Source organism: Oncorhynchus mykiss, chromosome 6 (genome assembly GCF_057628025.1).
Source record: "Oncorhynchus mykiss isolate SJ-2025 chromosome 6, ASM5762802v1, whole genome shotgun sequence".
NCBI lineage: Eukaryota > Metazoa > Chordata > Actinopteri > Salmoniformes > Salmonidae > Oncorhynchus > Oncorhynchus mykiss.
In genome coordinates this window covers 10,522,847-10,542,018 of record NC_143027.1, presented here as the reverse complement: position 1 = coordinate 10,542,018, position 19,172 = coordinate 10,522,847, and the positions used below count along the sequence as shown (strand labels likewise).

General features: G+C 42.1%; 1 protein-coding gene across 1 annotated transcript in view; it reads left to right on the top strand.

Moving 5' to 3' along the window:
• Positions 1–19,172, top strand: part of LOC110525094 (glutamate receptor ionotropic, delta-2) — a 644,456-nt gene that overhangs the window by 547,641 nt on the left and 77,643 nt on the right. The window contains 1 exon segment of the mRNA XM_090236958.1: positions 6,779–6,917. Coding sequence (XP_090093084.1) covers positions 6,779–6,917 — 139 coding nt within the window.

Genomic DNA, 19,172 nt, shown 5'->3' with positions numbered 1-19,172 from the left:
TAATGTAGTGTTGTGGTGCTCCAGTCCTGAACAACATGACTACTAATGTAGTGTTGTGGTGCTCCAGGCCTGAACAACATGACTACTAATGTAGTGTTGTGGTGCTCCAGTCCTGAACAACATGACTACTAATGTAGTGTTGTGGTGCTCCAGTCCTGAACAACATGACTACTAATGTAGTGTTGTGGTGTTCCAAGCCTGAACAACATGACTACTAATGTAGTGTTGTGGTGCTCCAGTCCTGAACAACATGACTACTAATGTAGTGTTGTGGTGCTCCAAGCCTGAACAACATGACTACTAATGTAGTGTTGTGGTGCTCCAGTCCTGAACACTATGACTACTAATGTAGTGTTGTGGTGTTCCAGTCCTGAACACTATGACTACTAATGTAGTGTTGTGGTGCTCCAGTCCTGAACAACATGACTACTAATGTAGTGTTGTGGTGCTCCAGTCCTGAACAACATGACTACTAATGTAGTGTTGTGGTGCTCCAGGCCTGAACAACATGACTACTAATGTAGTGTTGTGGTGCTCCAGGCCTGAACAACATGACTACTAATGTAGTGTTGTGGTGTTCCAAGCCTGAACAACATGACTACTAATGTAGTGTTGTGGTGCTCCAGTCCTGAACACTATGACTACTAATGTAGTGTTGTGGTGTTCCAGTCCTGAACACTATGACTACTAATGTAGTGTTGTGGTGCTCCAGTCCTGAACAACATGACTACTAATGTAGTGTTGTGGTGCTCCAGTCCTGAACAACATGACTACTAATGTAGTGTTGTGGTGCTCCAGTCCTGAACAACATGACTACTAATGTAGTGTTGTGGTGCTCCAGGCCTGAACAACATGACTACTAATGTAGTGTTGTGGTGCTCCAGGCCTGAACAACATGACTACTAATGTAGTGTTGTGGTGTTCCAGGCCTGAACAACATGACTACTAATGTAGTGTTGTGGTGCTCCAGTCCTGAACAACATGACTACTAATGTAGTGTTGTGGTGTTCCAGTCCTGAACAACATGACTACTAATGTAGTGTTGTGGTGTTCCAGGCCTGAACAACATGACTACTAATGTAGTGTTGTGGTGCTCCAGTCCTGAACAACATGACTACTAATGTAGTGTTGTGGTGCTCCAGTCCTGAACAACATGACTACTAATGTAGTGTTGTGGTGCTCCAGTCCTGAACAACATGACTACTAATGTAGTGTTGTGGTGTTCCAGTCCTGAACACTATGACTACTAATGTAGTGTTGTGGTGCTCCAGGCCTGAACAACATGACTACTAATGTAGTGTTGTGGTGTTCCAGTCCTGAACACTATGACTACTAATGTAGTGTTGTGGTGCTCCAGTCCTGAACAACATGACTACTAATGTAGTGTTGTGGTGTTCCAGGCCTGAACAACATGACTACTAATGTAGTGTTGTGGTGCTCCAGGCCTGAACAACATGACTACTAATGTAGTGTTGTGGTGTTCCAGGCCTGAACACTATGACTACTAATGTAGTGTTGTGGTGTTCCAGTCCTGAACACTATGACTACTAATGTAGTGTTGTGGTGCTCCAAGCCTGAACAACATGACTACTAATGTAGTGTTGTGGTGTTCCAGGCCTGAACACTATGACTACTAATGTAGTGTTGTGGTGTTCCAGGCCTGAACACTATGACTACTAATGTAGTGTTGTGGTGTTCCAGGCCTGAACAACATGACTACTAATGTAGTGTTGTGGTGTTCCAGTCCTGAACACTATGACTACTAATGTAGTGTTGTGGTGCTCCAGTCCTGAACACTATGACTACTAATGTAGTGTTGTGGTGCTCCAGTCCTGAACACTATGACTACTAATGTAGTGTTGTGGTGCTCCAGTCCTGAACAACATGACTACTAATGTAGTGTTGTGGTGCTCCAGTCCTGAACAACATGACTACTAATGTAGTGTTGTGGTGCTCCAGTCCTGAACAACATGACTACATGGCCTTTTCTTTTCTTTTTTTTCATTTGCCTTTTCTTCCCCTCCAGTCAGAGTTAGGAGCAGAATGGCTTCTCCAGTTAGAGTTAGGAGCAGAATGGCGTCTCCAGTCAGAGTTAGGAGCAGAATGGCGTCTCCAGTCAGAGTTAGGAGCAGAATGGCGTTTCCAGTTAGAGTTAGGAGCAGAATGGCATCTCCAGTCAGAGTTAGGAGCAGAATGGCATCTCCAGTTAGAGTTAGGAGCAGAATGGCATCTCCAATCAGAGTTAGGAGCAGAATGGCGTTTCCAGTTAGAGTTAGGAGCAGAATGGCATCTCCAGTTAGAGTTAGGAGCAGAATGGCTTCTCCAGTCAGAGTTAGGAGCAGAATGGCGTCTCCAGTTAGAGTTAGGAGCAGAATGGCATCTCCAGTTAGAGTTAGGAGCAGAATGGCTTCTCCAGTCAGAGTTAGGAGCAGAATGGCGTTTCCAGTTAGAGTTAGGAGCAGAATGGCATCTCCAGTTAGAGTTAGGAGCAGAATGGCTTCTCCAGTCAGAGTTAGGAGCAGAATGGCGTCTCCAGTTAGAGTTAGGAGCAGAATGGCGTTTCCAGTTAGAGTTAGGAGCAGAATGGCATCTCCAGTTAGAGTTAGGAGCAGAATGGCGTCTCCATTCAGAGTTAGGAGAGTTAGGAGCAGAATGGCTTCTCCATTCAGAGTTAGGAGCAGAATGGCGTCTCCATTCAAAGTTAGGAGCAGAATGGCGTCTCCATTCAGAGTTAGGAGAGTTAGGAGCAGAATGGCTTCTCCATTCAGAGTTAGGAGCAGAATGGCGTCTCCAGTCAGAGTTAGGAGCAGAATGGCGTTTCCAGTTAGAGTTAGGAGCAGAATGGCATCTCCAGTTAGAGTTAGGAGCAGAATGGCTTCTCCAGTCAGAGTTAGGAGCAGAATGGCGTCTCCAGTTAGAGTTAGGAGCAGAATGGCATCTCCAATCAGAGTTAGGAGCAGAATGGCGTCTCCATTCAAAGTTAGGAGCAGAATGGCGTCTCCATTCAGAGTTAGGAGAGTTAGGAGCAGAATGGCTTCTCCATTCAGAGTTAGGAGCAGAATGGCGTCTCCATTCAGAGTTAGGAGAAGAATGGCGTCTCCAGTCAGAGTTAGGAGCAGAATGGCGTCTCCATTCAGAGTTAGAAGCAGAATGGCTTCTCCATTCAGAGTTAGGAGCAGAATGGCTTCTCCAATCAGAGTTAGGAGCAGAATGGCTTCTCCATTCAGAGTTAGGAGCAGAATGGCTTCTCCATTCAGAGTTAGGAGCAGAATGGCTTCTCAATTCAGAGTTAGAAGCAGAATGGCTTCTCCATTCAGAGTTAGGAGCAGAATGGCTTCTCCATTCAGAGTTAGCAGCATAATGGCCGCCCCATTCACCTTTAGATATATTTACAAGCATTCCAACAGCCATGAAAGGCTTTTCACAGTGTTTCATGGCTTTTCCCCTTGGATTGGAAATCCACTTTGGGATGAGTGTCCTGTCTGCACTGTCAGGACCGTGCGGCTGACCTTAAAGGATGCTTTTTAGTGCGATGTGAACTCCTTGACTGGCATTGTGACCATCATAAAACAGCCATTCTCCTTGGACTCACTTTGGGAAAATATTTTCCAAGCTAGCTCTGTGTACAATGAGGTAAAAGCAGGAAGGGTAATGGTGTTGCCTGGGCAAACATGTTGAAGCATTAGGAGCATGACTTTGATCGCCGCCTCCACTGTGTTTTAGGTTGGAGCTGAGTTTAACAAATCACCCCACGTGTTCTCATTATTTCTCTCTTTCTCTGTACAGATGTATACTGTTTACAGAATGAATTGTTTGAATCTATGTGCATGTATATGCATGGAGAGCGAGAGAGAGAGAGAGAGACCTGGGAGGAGTAGCATTGGCTCTAGCCTGGCTGGAAATCAAAGGCAGACAAGGAGAACCTGGTGAAAATGGAGCAGCTCATTTTCTGTTCATAGCAGGGTGGCTTTGAACCGAGACGCAGGACTCCCCGATAGAAGTTTCATTACACTCTGGCTCATTTTGGAAAGATCAACATCCTATGACTGCGTCCTCCTGCCATTGCAATCTCTCTCTCCCTGGCAGGCCTTAGCTCTCCCCTGAAGTTATCTCTTTTCTCGCTCACACTGAGAATCCACCAAATAGTCTCCCTCGCTGTTATAATCCCCACCCAGCCGAGGATGAGCTGTCCGTCTGGGTTTTATTCAAGCTAATGTAATGGACAAGCATATCTGCACTCTTTTGCCATGTGAACATAAGGGGCTTTCACGAGAGACCGTTATGATCCAAATGGATTGCATTCACATTGATTCCCTACGTGGAACAGTGAACTTTTTGCTGTCGTATTTGAACCCCATCAGTCTGGCAATAGTGGCTGTAGCTATAGTAACACACACTGTTTACAAATCGCCTAGCCATAGCAAATGGTATGCTAGCTTGCTGATTAGCTAACTAAACAGACTTGAGACAATCTCAACGTAGCAATGCGGAATTGGGTTTTATTTCGAACACTATTACGTCACACATGGAGATTGTTATGCAAAAAAGGTGAGCAGCATGCCAATCGCTGGTATTATCCATCCAACCCCAAGGAACAAGACCAGCTGGCTTTGAATGAATGGGCATCCAGTGTTATGGCTTTGTCTAGGTAACAAATTCTTTCGTACTCAAAAGCTCTAAAAAGCCGTCTCTAGCAGATTGATCCACATCCCTTTTTCCTAATGTGACAGTCCCTACTGGAGGGGACTTCTGTGATTTATGACTGTATACGTTACTGTCTAGATATGGTTCATGATTCCTTTAGTGTATGTCAGAAATGATGGACGGGTTCCATTGAATGTATCATATTGTGTCCCACCAAAATGGAAACAAGAGGATATGAATAGCATTCGGAAGACAATGGAGCAAGATCTTCAGGGTACTATGGGAGCAAGATCTTCAGGAGACTATGGGAGAATGATATTCAGGAGACTATGGAAGAAAGATCTTCAGGAGACAATGGGTGCATGATCTTCAGGAGACAATGGGTGGATGATATTCCGGAGACTATGGGAGCGTGATCTTCAGGGGACTATGGGAGCATGATCTTCAGGGGACTATGGGAGCATGATCTTCAGGAGACAATGGGTGGATGATATTCCGGAGACTATGGGAGCGTGATCTTCAGGGGACTATGGGAGCATGATCTTCAGGGGACTATGGGAGAATGATCTTCAGGGGACTATGGGAGCATGATCTTCAGGGGACTATGGGAGCATGATCTTCAGGGGACTATGGGAGAATGATCTTCAGGGGACTATGGGAGCATGATCTTCAGGGGACTATGGGAGCATGATCTTCAGGGGACTATGGGAGCGTGATCTTCAGGGGACTATGGGAGCATGATCTTCAGGGGACTATGGGAGAATGATCTTCAGGGGACTATGGGAGCATGATCTTCAGGGCACTATGGGAGCAGGATCTTCAGGGACTACTTTTTTTTGTAAAGTAAAAAACATGAGCTGGCGCACACCAATCATTTTTTTGTGTGTGGAGGTAAACTATAAACTATAAAAATATAGAGAGTCGCACACTCCATATATAAACTCCCAGTCATTTATTGGGTAAATGACCAATGTTTCAGCATCACTGTGCCTTCTTCAGGGTCAGAATATTTTAGTCAAGAACACCCGATTGGAAAAACCCAAAGCATGTCTTTTATCAAGGAAGAGACATGATAAGGAACTTGACTTTGTGGGCCTTCTCCTTTCTAAGTACAAAACAATCACTTGTGTTGTATGAAAACCAAACATACAGTCAAAGCACAAAAGAACATTTAAACTATTATTGTTCATTGAACAATAATACACAATACAATAACTGAAATATACAGACAAGAGTACATAAAGTTAACATAGACAGGGGTATGAGTCAGAAGAGAATGTACATTTGTCAAAAGTATTTTTTGTACTGTTTTTTTTGTACTGTTTTTTTGTTTTTACATTACTAAATAACTTCACCATGATGTTTCACTTCTATTTTAAATAAATTAAAGAGGGGTTTGTTCTCCTCCCCAACTTCATCTTATGACTAAAGAATATTCTAAGAAACTCAAGCAAATGAACTATGAAAATGAAAATCTGGGTACATTTAAGAATATTTAAACTACTCTACAATAGCAACAACATTTAAACAGAACACACACAGCCTTCGGGCAATATGAGCTCATGTCAACTGAACATTTCCTTCATAAGACAGATAACCCAGAGGACGGCACTGGATAGAGTGGGTGTCAAATATTTGATGAAGTCTTTGCTGAAGGGATTGAAATGCCTGGCACTTATTCCACATGCGAGCACAATGATCTGCGAGCTACAAGGATAAATGAGGCTAATTTTGAACAGGCTTCAATAAAGACGAGTCTTCAGTTCTACAGATCCATCATGGAGCCGGGGCTGTCTTTTCTAGGCAGAGACTCCCCTTTCCCTCCCCTCCAGCGCCAAGGAAAGGTTTTTGCATCAATACAGAGAACAAAACATATGTGCTTTAGCCTTGTTTGAGCTGCCTGGCTGAGGACATACTCACTCTACATACAGCACACATCTGTCTCCTTATGAAAATGTGAAGAATGGAAGAAAACAAGAGTTGGAAAAATATTGTGTCCAGTCCACGCGCACTGGAAAGTCTGACTTGAATGTATGTTGTCTTGTGTTTGAAAAGTGAAATATCTTCCCTTGTGGAAAACTTTAATTTGGCTGACATTAACCTCTTGTCTCTGTTGTCCTGGTCTTATTTTCAGGGGGTGAGGTTCCGTATACCACCCTGGCCACGAGGATGATGATGGGGGTATGGTGGCTCTTTGCTCTGATCGTCATCTCCTCCTACACGGCCAACCTGGCTGCCTTCCTCACCATCACCCGCATCGAGAACTCTATCCAGTAAGTACCACACCACTACTCCGGGTTCAAATGTATTTATATAGCCCTTCGTACATCAGCTGATATCTCAAAGTGCTGTACAGAAACTCAGCTTAAAACCCCAAACAACAAGCAATGGAGGTGTAGAAGCACCTTTTTTTTTTTTTTTTTTTTTTTTTTTTTTTTTTTTGATTTACTCCGGGTTGAAGTTTCCCCAGGTACAGATCTAGGATCAGCTTCCCCAATCCTAACCTTAACCATTAGTGGGGGAAATTCTAAACTGACCCCAGATCAGCATTTAAGGGCAACTTCATCCTTTTCCCACACCACCTCGGTCTTCATCATTGAGTGAAAACTGTCACACAGTATCAGAAATGTTTTACAGGCCAGGGTTGTTAAAATAAGAAGGGACGATATTTGTTTCAACATTTAATTGGGACTAGACTATTGGTTAATGTGGTTTCTTCAACCCACATGCTAATTATGTTACAGACCTTGATGTTGGATACATTTCCATTCAGGATATGTTATGTTGGATACATTTCCATTCAGGATCTATTATGTTGGATACATTTCCATTCAGGAACTATTATGTTGGATACATTTCCATTCAGGATCTGTTTTGTTGGATACATTTCCATTCAGGATCTGTTATGTTGGATATATTTGTGGGTATAGTACATATTACATGTTTGTGAAATTGAAATTCAACTCAGCACCTGTGTGCATGTGCGTGTGTTCTCTGGCTTACTATCAATCTGTCAGACCTGTGCTGGTTTCCAGAGCACAGACACACACTGATGCACAAGACATGCACACATACAGTAGATTTACCTTTACCCAGACACACACACACACACACACACACACACACACACACACACACACACACACACACACACACACACACACACACACACACACACACACACACACACACACACACACACACACAAACACACACACACACACACACACACACACACACACACACACACACACCGCTCAGGACCTCACAATGCAGTTGACAGACTGTGTATATAAATGAATCCTTGTGGGAATATGCAGCTGTCCCACTGGACACAGACATCAGTTCAAGGTTTAGTTTTGATTGGTTGAATTCCACGTAAAATCAACAAAAAATGCAAATCCAATCCGTTTTCCAGGTTGATTCAATGTCAGCATCCTACTCTTCTCTCTGTATAAACCGGGCAGCCTGCTGTTTTTGGAAAGATAGAGCGTCTGTCATCCCCCCTCCAGGGGACAGTGAGGTCCTACGTTTTTTTATTGTGTGTGGCACAAATCAGATCTATCATCCTGCAGGTGACGTCATCTGTGGCAGGTAACTGTTTTACGAGGACTCCATGGAGGACTCTATGGTGATTTAGGAAGACTAAACTTTGTGCACTGTGCAACGCTAAAAGAAGACTAGAGTTGACCTGGGGGAGTGTGTGTGAGTCAACAGTTAGTAACACTCCTCAACCGCCCACGCATGTCGTTAATAAGCATTTAGTAAGCCTTCTCTCTATTTGCCGTCTCGTCGTCATGACGCGTAAATCCCCACCGCTCGTTGGGCTAATCAGATTCCAGAATGCCTAGCAGTGATATAGTTAATTGTGCTTTGCAAGAAAATCTCATCTCGCTGCTCGATCTCACACACATACAGAGAGAGAGAGAGAGAGGGGGAGAGAGAGAGAGAGAGAGAGAGAGGGAGAGAGAGAGAGAGAGAGAGAGAGAGAGAGAGAGAGAGAGAGAGAGAGTTAGAGAGACCCCCCTTTTATTTTTCTACTTGCATGAGATGTCATTAATGAGTCCTTCTCAGATTGCTCCGTTCTACTTCTATGCAGCTAATTAGGATTTCCATAAATTTCAATGTATTATCTTTAATGTGTAGACTCTTCTGGGGTCATTACTGGAATAATTAGAGCCTAAATTCCACACCCAGGGGCCTGTTGTTTTAAAGAGGAGGGATGTGCTGCCTCAGTCAGGAAACCTTGCACGATTTATGAAATGTGCTTTGAGGGGGAGGGGGGGGGGGCTGTGATTTTTTAATTAGATGGTCTGTGATCTGATAAAAGTTTGATTACCATTTCACCGAGTTTGGGAAGTGGAGCTCTCGCATCTCTACCCTCTTTAGTCCTCATTCACATTTCAATCTATCTCTATCTACAGATAAGGGCTCTATAGGAAGGAGCCATATAGATTGTCTTAATAGCTATTTGCTCTGGCATCTATAGATGCCATCTATAGTATAGATCATTGAGTCAATGAAGCTGAATGGCTTGGCACAGTGACAAGAAGAAATATACATATATTTAAGTAATAATACTCTGAGGCAGGGCTGTGGCGGTCATGAAATTTTAACTGCCGGTCTCATGGTAATTGACCATTAATTAAAATAAACACTGAGGAGGACCTTTGGAACGTCCACATTTTAAAAAGTATAATAAATCCATTTAATATAGCCCTACACCATCACAGGAAATCCATGATTTATTTTAGACGGGTCGAAACATACATGATGTAGTCTATTTCAGAAGAACATACTCTAGAGTTGTCCTTATATTAGGTCCTGATCTGGCTATGCCAGGATATGGCTGTGGCCTACACCAGTTCATTTAGCGGACAAGATTTGCTTATAATTCCGTGGCATTATTTTTTATTATTATATTGTATGAAGAATACAATTGAACATAGATAAATAAAATAGGAAGGATATTTTCTACAAATGATTTCCAAGGAAGTGCGCACATGCGGCTATTCTGTGTTGAGAGGTTAACTATATTCTTAATTTAGAGTTATTTATGCAACTTTAGTTGTGATACAAACGTTGGGCTGTATGTTTAGATGTTTTATCAATTCTAAGGGTGCATGATATGACTCTAATGATGATTTGAAAAAAGTTGCTTTGAAGGCATGATTTGTTTTTTTTTGCGCAGGCTGCACACACTTCATCAGTCTCTCATTCACAATTATACAAGCACTTGATAATATTCTCACCAGGCCTCGAATTTCTCGTCGGCATCCCCCTTGTGTGGCCATAATGCCGCCTAAGAAATCCATGACTTTTGCAGTCAAAGTGGCATTTGTGCCCTTAAGCTGATTATAATCATTGTAATTCCCTTCTCCCAACTGCCTTGCTCCGAAGCACCTCTCACTCACATACATGGCTCTCTCAGATATCTCAATTCTTATTAGCCAATGCCCATCACTTGATCGTGTCCTTCTCGCAGCTAACTAGGCTACAAGTGAAGACAGAAACACCAGAGACACAACGGCAAGGCGCATATTGAAGATGTTAGAGGAACTGGCCACGTTTACTTTTTGTCAGCCAACAAGATGAGTAAACAACAGCAAAAAGCAGTAGCCTATGTCAATCTATTATCCCCCATAGTACAAAATTTGACATATTCTATTGGTCAACTTCGTCTTCTGTGCAAGAAATAAATATTCAAAATATATGCTGAACAGTTGTGGGATTCGATAGATCCCAAATTAATACATCCACTAGCATAAAAAAAACGTTTAATAGCAATGAGGCTGATGCAACAGATCAGAATGTTTAGCTTAAAATGTTGATAAACTATTAGGCAGTGGTGGAAAATGGACCCAATAGTCATACTTGAGTAAAAGTAAAGATACCTTAATTACTCAAGTAAAAGTGAAAGTCACCCAGTAAAATACCACTTGAGTAAAAGTATTTGGATTTAAATCTATTTCATTATCAAAAGTAAATGTAATTGCTCAAAAGTAAAAGTATAAATCATTAAGGAATTAACATTCCTTATATTAAGCAAATCAGATGGCACAATTGTTCTTGTTTTTTTTAATTTACAGATAGCCAGGGGCACACTCCAACACTCAAACATCAAAGCATTTGGGTTTAGTGAGTCCGCCAGATCAGAGGCAGTAGGGATGCCCAGGGATGTTCTCTTGATAAGTGTGTGAATTGAACCATTTTTTTTTTTTTTTTTTTTACCTTTATTTAACCAGGCAAGTCAGTTAAGAACAAATTCTTATTTTCAATGACGGCCTGGGAACAGTGGGTTAACTGCCTGTTCAGGGGCAGAACGACAGATTTGTACCATGTCAGCTCGGGGGTTTGAACTCGCAACCTTCCGGTTACTAGTCCAACGCTCTAACCACTAGGCTACCCTGCCGCCCCTTTCCCTGTCCTGCTAAGCATTCAAAATGTAATAAGTACTTTTGGTGTCAGGGAAAATTTCTGGAGTAAAAAGTACTTTATTTTCTTCAGGAATATAGTGAAGGAAAAGTTGTCAAAAATAGAAATAGTAAAGTACAGATGGACTAAAAAACTACTTAAGTAGTACTTTAAAGTATTTTTACTGAAGTAATTTACACCATTGCTATTAGGCTATTTCTTCACATTATAAGCGCAACAATGCTAAAAGCGTGAATGTTCCAAAATGCAATCAATTAGTGGGAAAAGACTGTTCTCAAAAGTGACCGCAAATGCATGTAATGCTTTATTATAAAGATGCATTGTTATGGTGAAAACTATCTTCCCCAAATTTGAAACTCAAACGCGACCTGTGTATCCCATTTATTCTCTACATCGATTGTAAAGCAGATTAATATGCTTAATTTTTATATGTTATTTGGCCACTTTAGTTGTGATACCAACCTTATCTAAACATATAGGCCTATGGGCTAGGCTTCATATGATCTGATAAAGTCACAAAAGAAAAAAAGGCTTGAGCTGTTTCTTGCCCTGCTGTACACCCTGGGCATCATTCACAAGTGATAGGCTAATATTGTCACCCATTAGACTATTCTTAATATAATCTTGTCTTTACATATACTAAATAATATGTGTGAAATCAGTTTTGATTTAGAATGGACCATTATCATGCACCTTGCCAACCAGGTAGGCTATGCTCCTGTTGTAAAGCGAAACAATGTGCTTAATATGAGGAAAGTTGAGAAGGTAGGCTACTAATGACCATCAGTAGCATGTAGAGCTTGGAGAAGCCTAGTTACCATGACTAAACGGTCACATGGAATTTGACTGCGGTCATGACTTGTTACTGCCAGTGTGGCAGTAATACAGTCACCGTAACAGCCCTACTCTGAGATCTATCTGGATATGAAATAACAAATGATTGTTCAAAACTGAGTTTTGTGGACGATTGTTTTTGTTTGTGAATCCTGTAGGAGGAGAGTGGCGCTGAAGCAGCAGAGCAGGGTCGGAACAGAACGTGTGAACAGTAGATAGATAGGACTTGGTAGACACTGTGGGCGGATTGATAAAAGAGGTGAGATGGAGGACTGTGGATTTGGTTCAGAAAAAAAGAAAAAGAAAAAGAGAGAGAATAGAAGAGATGAGATGTAGCAGAAGGATGAGTATGAGGATGGACTGAGGGAAAAAGTTATTTAGAGGACGTAGCACTCTCTGTCTCTCTCTCTCCGTCATAACCCAATCTCATACCACAGATGTCATATTTTCTGCTTTACTACAGATGGCAATAAAATACCTGAGCAGTTTCCTTCCTCTCCGGCAACTGAGTTAGGAAGGACGCTTGTATCTTTGTAGTGACTGGGTGTGTTGATACACCATCCAAAGTGTAATTAATAACTTCACCATGCTCAAAGGGATATTCAAAGTGTGCTTTTTTTTACCCATCTACCAATATGTGCCCTTTCTTTGCGAGGCATTGGAAAACCTCCTGGTCTTTGTCGTTGAATCTGTGTTTAAAATTCACTGCTCGACAGGGATCTTACAGATAATTGCATGTGTGGGGTACACTATTATTGCATACAGATTCCATGCAACTTATTATGTGACTTGGTTCAGCACATTTTTACTCCTGAACTTATTTAGGCTTGCCATAACAAAGGGGTTGAATACTTGACTCGACATTTCAGCTTTTCATTTTTAATAATAAAGTATGATTAGTGTCATTCCACTTTGACATTATGGGGTATTGTGTGTAGGTCAGGGAATGTTTTTTTCTACATTTAATTCATTTTAAATTCAGGCTGTAACACAACAAAAAGTGGAAAAATTCAAGGGGTGTAAATACTTTCTGAAGGCACTGTATATACAGTGGGAGAAAAAAGTATTTAGTCAGCCACCAATTGTGCAAGTTCTCCCACTTATAAAGATAAGAGAGACCTGTAATTTTCATCATAGGTACACTTCAACTATGACAGACAAATTGAGAAAAAAAATCCAGAAAATCACATTGTAGGATTTTTTATGAATTTATTTGCAAATGATGGTGGAAAACAAGTATTTGGTCAATAACAAGTTTATCTCAATACTTTGTTATATACCCTTTGTTGGAAATGACAGAGGTCAAACGTTTTCTGTAAGTCTTCACAAGGTTTTCACACACTGTTGCTGGTATTTTGGCCCATTCCTCCATGCAGATCTCCTCTAGAGCAGTGATGTTTTGGGGCTGTTGCTGGGCAACACGGACTTTCAACTCCCTCCAAAGATTTTCTATGGGGTTGAGATCTGGAGACTGGCTAGGCCACTCCAGGACCTTGAAATGCTTCTTATGAAGCCACTCCTTCGTTGCCCGGGCAGTGTGTTTGGGATCATTGTCGTGCTGAAAGACCCAGCCACGTTTCATCTTCAATGCCCTTGCTGATGGAAGGAGGTTTTCACTCAAAATCTCACGATACATGGCCCCATTCATTCTTTCCTTTACACGGATCAGTCGTCCTGGTCCCTTTGCAGAAAAACGTCCCCAAAGCATGTTTCCACCCCCATGCTTCCCAGTAGGTATGGTGTTCTTTGGATGCAACTCAGCATTCTTTGTCCTCCAAACACGACGAGTTAAGTTTTTACCAAAAAGTTATATTTTGGTTTCATCTGACCATATGACATTCTCCCAATCTTCTTCTGGATCATCCAAATGCTCTCTAGCAAACTTCAGACAGGCCTGGACATGTACTGGCTTAAGCATGGTTTTTTTTCTGGGATTTTTGCTCACCGTTCTTGTGATCATTTTGACCCCAAGATCATTTTGACCCCATATCAGTGGTCTTGTATGTCTTCCATTTCCTAATAATTGCTCCCACAGTTGATTTCTTCAAACCAAGCTGCTTACCTATTGCAGATTCAGTCCTCCCAGCCTGGTGCAGGTCTACAATTTTGTTTCTGGTGTCCTTTGACAGCTCTTTGGTCTTGGCCATAGTGGAGTTTGGAGTATGACTGTTTGAGGTTGTGGACAGGTGTCTTTTATACTGATAACAAGTTCAAACAGGTGCCATTAATACAGGTAACGAGTGGAGGACAGAGGACCCTCTTAAAGAAGAAGTTACAGGTCTGTGAGAGCCAGAAATCTTGCTTGTTTGTAGGTGACCAAATACTTATTTTCCAACATAATTTGCAAATAAATTCATTAAAAATCCTGCAATGTGATTTTCTGGATTTTTTTTCTCATTTTATCTGTCATAGTTGAAGTGTACCTATGATGAAAATTACAGGCCTCTCTCATCTTTTTAAATGGGAGAACTTGCACAATTGGTGGCTGACTAAATACTTTTTTGCCCCACTGTATACACAGCGTACCCGTTCTGAGTCGATGTGCAGGGGTACGAGGTAGTTGTGGTAGATATGTGCAAATAACTAGGAATAAAGTGACAGATAATAAATAGTAGCAGCAGCAGTATGTGATGAATCAAAAAAGTTAGTGCAAAAAGAGGTCAATGCAGATAGTCCGGGTAGCTATTTAACAAACTATTTAGCAGTCTTACGTCTTGGGGGTAGAAGCTGTTCCCTGTTTGTTCCAGACTTGGTTCATCATTACCGCTTGCGGTGGGTGCGGTAACAGAGTGAACAGTCTATGACTAGGGTGCTAGAGTCTTTGACAATTTTTTGGGCTTTCCTCTAAAACCGCCTGGTATAGAGTTCCTGGATGGCAGGGAGCTCGGCCCCAGTGATGTACTGGACTGTACGCGCTACCCTCTGTAGCTCCTTCCGGTCGGATGCCGAGCAGTTGCCATACCAAGCGGTGATGCAGCCTGTCAAGATGCTCTCAATGGTGCAGCTGTAGACATTTTTGAGGATCTGAGGGCCCATGCCAAATCTTTTCAGCCTCCTGAGGGGAAATCTCTTCATAACTGTGTTGGTGTGTGTGGACCATGCTAGATCCTTACTGATTTGGACACCAAGGAACTTGAAGCTCTGACCTACTCCACTACAGCCCTGTCAAAGTGGGGGTGTGCTTGGCCCACGATTTCCTGTAGTCTACTATCAGTTAGTTTTTCTTGCGGACATTGACTGAGTGGTTGTTGTTCTGGCACCACACTGCTAGGTCTCTGACCTCCGTATAGGCTGTCTCATCGTCTACCACTGTTGTGTCGTCGGGCAAACTTAATGATGGTGTTGGAGTCCTGCGCGGCCGCACATCCTTGGATCTACAGGAAGTACATCCTTGGGTCTACAGGGGACTAAGCACGCACACCTGGGGGTGGCTCGTCAGGATGTCCAGGAACCAGTTTCAGAGGGAAGTGTTCAGTTCCAGGGTCCTTAGCTTAGTGATGAGCTTGGAGGGTACTATTGTGTTGAATGCTGAGCTGTAGTCAATGAACAGCATTCTCATATAGGTGTTCTTCTTATCCATGTGTAAAAGGGCAGTCTGGAGTGCAATAGAGATTGCGAGATATGCGAATTGGAGTGGGTCCAGGGTGTCTGGGTAATGGTGTTGATGTGAGCCATGACCAGCCTTTCAAAGCATGTCATGTCTACAGACGTGAGTCATTTAGACAGGTTACCTTGGCATTCTTGGGCACAGGGACTATGGTGGTCTGCTTGAAACATGTACGTATTACAGGCGGGGTCAGGCAGAGGTTGAAAATGTCAGTGAAGACACTTGCCAGCTGGTCAGCGCATTGCTCTCAGTACGTGTCCTGGTAATCCTTCTGAATGTTAACCTGTTGAAAGGTCTTACTCAAATCGGCTATAGAGAGCATGATCACACAGTCGTCCTGAACAACTGTTACTGTCATGCATGGTTCAGTGTTGCTTGCCTCGAGCATAGAAGGCATTTACAGTGCCTTGCGAAAGTATTCGGCCCCCTTGAACTTTGCGACCTTTTGCCACATTTCAGGCTTCAAACATATAGATATAAAACTGTATTTTTTTGTGAAGAATCAACAACAAGTGGGACACAATCATGAAGTGGAACGACATTTATTGGATATTTCAAACCTTTTTAACAAATCAAAAACTGAAAAATTGGGCGTGCAAAATTATTCAGCCCCCTTAAGTTAATACTTTGTAGCGCCGCCTTTTGCTGCGATTACAGCTGTAAGTCGCTTGGGGTATGTCTCTATCAGTTTTGCACATCGAGAGTGCAATATTTGTGCAATATACGACTGATTGTTGTCCTATGGACAGAGTCTCCCACCTCAGCTGTAGATCTCTGCAGTTCATCCAGAGTGATCATGGGCCTCTTGGCTGCATCTCTGATCAGTCTTCTCCTTGTATGAGCTGAAAGTTTAGAGGGACGTCCAGGTCTTGGTAGATTTGCAGTGGTTTGATACTCCTTCCATTTCAATATTATCGCTTGCACAGTGCTCCTTGGGATGTTTAAAGCTTGGGAAATCTTTTTGTATCCAAATCCGGCTTTAAACTTCTTCACAACAGTATCTCGGACCTGCCTGGTGTGTTCCTTGTTCTTCATGATGCTCTCTGCGCTTTTAACAGACCTCTGAGACTATCACAGTGCAGGTGCATTTATACAGAGACTTGATTACACACAGGTGGATTGTATTTCTCATCATTAGTCATTTAGGTCAACATTGGATCATTCAGAGATCCTCACTGAACTTCTGGAGAGAGTTTGCTGCACTGAAAGTAAAGGGGCTGAATAATTTTGCACGCCCAATTTTTCAGTTTTTGATTTGTTACTTGTCGTTCCACTTCATGATTGTGTCCCACTTGTTGTTGATTCTTCACAAATAAATACAGTTTTATATCTTTATGTTTGAAGCCTGAAATGTCGCAAAGTTCAAGGGGGCCGAATACTTTCGCAAGGCACTGTAGCTTGTCTAGTAGGCTTGCGTCCCTGGGCAGTTTGCGGCTGGGTTTCCCTATATAATTCGTGATCATTTGCAAGCCCTGCCACAGCCGACAAGCATCAGAGCCAGTGTAGTAGGATTCTATCTTGTCCTGTATTGACGCTTTGTACGTTTGATGGATTGTCGGACACTGCTACCATGATTACAGATAGTCCTGAATGAATCATGAATAATGATGAGTGAGAAAGTTACAGACACAAAAATATCATACCCCCAAGACATTTTAACCTCTCACCATTACAATAACAGGGGTGGTTAGTATTTTTTGACGGTATGATATGTGTGTGTCTGTAACTTTCTCACTCAATCATTCATGATTATCTGTAATCATGGTAGTATTCACATTAATGAAGAAGTGTTAAGAAACTAATTATATTCTTATTTACAATAAAAGTCACTACAAAATGACAAAATATATTATTTACCATTCATTTCTATTGGGCACAAAATAATCTGAAACAACCAAAACAAACAGCAAATGCATCCAACAAGTGTGTAGAGTCACAATCTTGATGTAGTCATCGGAAAGGGAGATACCTAGTTAGTTGTACAACTGAACGCATTCAACTGAAATGTGTCTTCCACATTTGACCCAACCCCTCTGAATCAGGGAGGTGCCTTAGGCGACATCCACGTCATCTGTGCATGGGGAACAGTGGGTTAACTGCCTTGCTCAGGGGCAGAATGACAGGTTTTAACTTTGTCAGCTTGGGGATTCATTCCAGCAACCTTTTGGTTACTGGCCCAATGCTCCTACTCGCCAGGCTACCTGCCACCCCATTGTGTGCAATAAATATGAGACCAAACACTTTCCACTAATTTAATACACATAAGTTAAATTGTCCCAATATAGGGGGACTATGTACAAAAAAGTGCTATAATATCTAAACGGTTCACGATATGGATGAAAATGCTCTCAAATTGAAGCTGACATTCTGCACTTTAACCTCATATTTATTGTATAATTTCAAAACCAGAGTCAAAACATCAAAAAATACTTTTGGAGCTCACTGTATGTCATTGTGTATGTCATTGTGACTCAATGTAATCAAGGTATAAAAGTATTGTTATTTTCAAATCCAATCTCATTTTGAGCTTAGTTGTGGTTGTGCAGTGTAAAAATAATAAGAATAATTTTCCGCCTGACCATTCGCTCAGACAAAAATCGTCCTGTGGCTGAATCTAGTTCCCTCTCTCCAATGTGTTAGCTTCCTGTACAAATTATCTCTAAAGACAGTCACAAAGGCAATAATCAAGTGATGTTAAGTCCATTTCCTTGTTCAATGAACAGCTCGGCTAAAGGTAATTGGTAGTGGGACAAACAAAAACACAGGCCAAGATGACAGAGGAGCTGAAGAGGGATGCCTTAATAGATGTTCAGGTTTAGACGCCAGACTGATAAGCTTTGTCCCAAACTGCACCCTATTCCCTATGTAACGCACTACTTAACTAGAGCCCTATGGTCAATTGTAGTGCACTACATAACAAGCAGGGGTCCATTTGGGACCGTGGTCTGCCACTCCCGCACCCACCCCACCATCACACTCAACCTATCTCCATGTTACCTAAGGAGAATCTCTCCTTAAACATTTGGCGGCAAAGATCATTAAAACCTTCAAAGGGGTTTGAGAGTAGCTGGAGAGAGTGGGGGGATGGATTGAGAGTAGCTGGAGAGAGTGGGGGGATGGATTGAGAGTAGCTGGAGAGAGTGGGGTTATGGGTTGAGAGTAGCTGGAGAGAGTGGGGGGATGGATTGAGAGTAGCTGGAGAGAGTGGGGGGATGGATTGAGAGTAGCTGGAGAGAGTGGGGGGATGGATTGAGAGTAGCTGGAGAGAGTGGGGGGATGGATTGAGAGTAGCTGGAGAGAGTGGGGGGATGGATTGAAGGAGTGAAAGGGCTTATGTAACAGTATTCAATAGTAATCCTCTTAAGGTAAAATATCTCCCAAAAATATAAATAACTTGTATTAAGCCTTTTTTGGGGTTAAAATAAGCACATCTGCCAATGATGTTAAAGAATTTATCTTGGTAAGAAGAAACAAAAACCCACATTTAAAGTGAATTATCACTCAATTAAGATATTTAGGTTTGCTTAGATTTCACTTTTTGCAGCGTAAAATTCTTGACAGCCTTAATAATGACAGAATAGTCATGGTAGTGATGGTAAGAACAGACGTTTTAGGGATGGTAGCAACAGAAGTGTTATAGTAGTGATGTAAC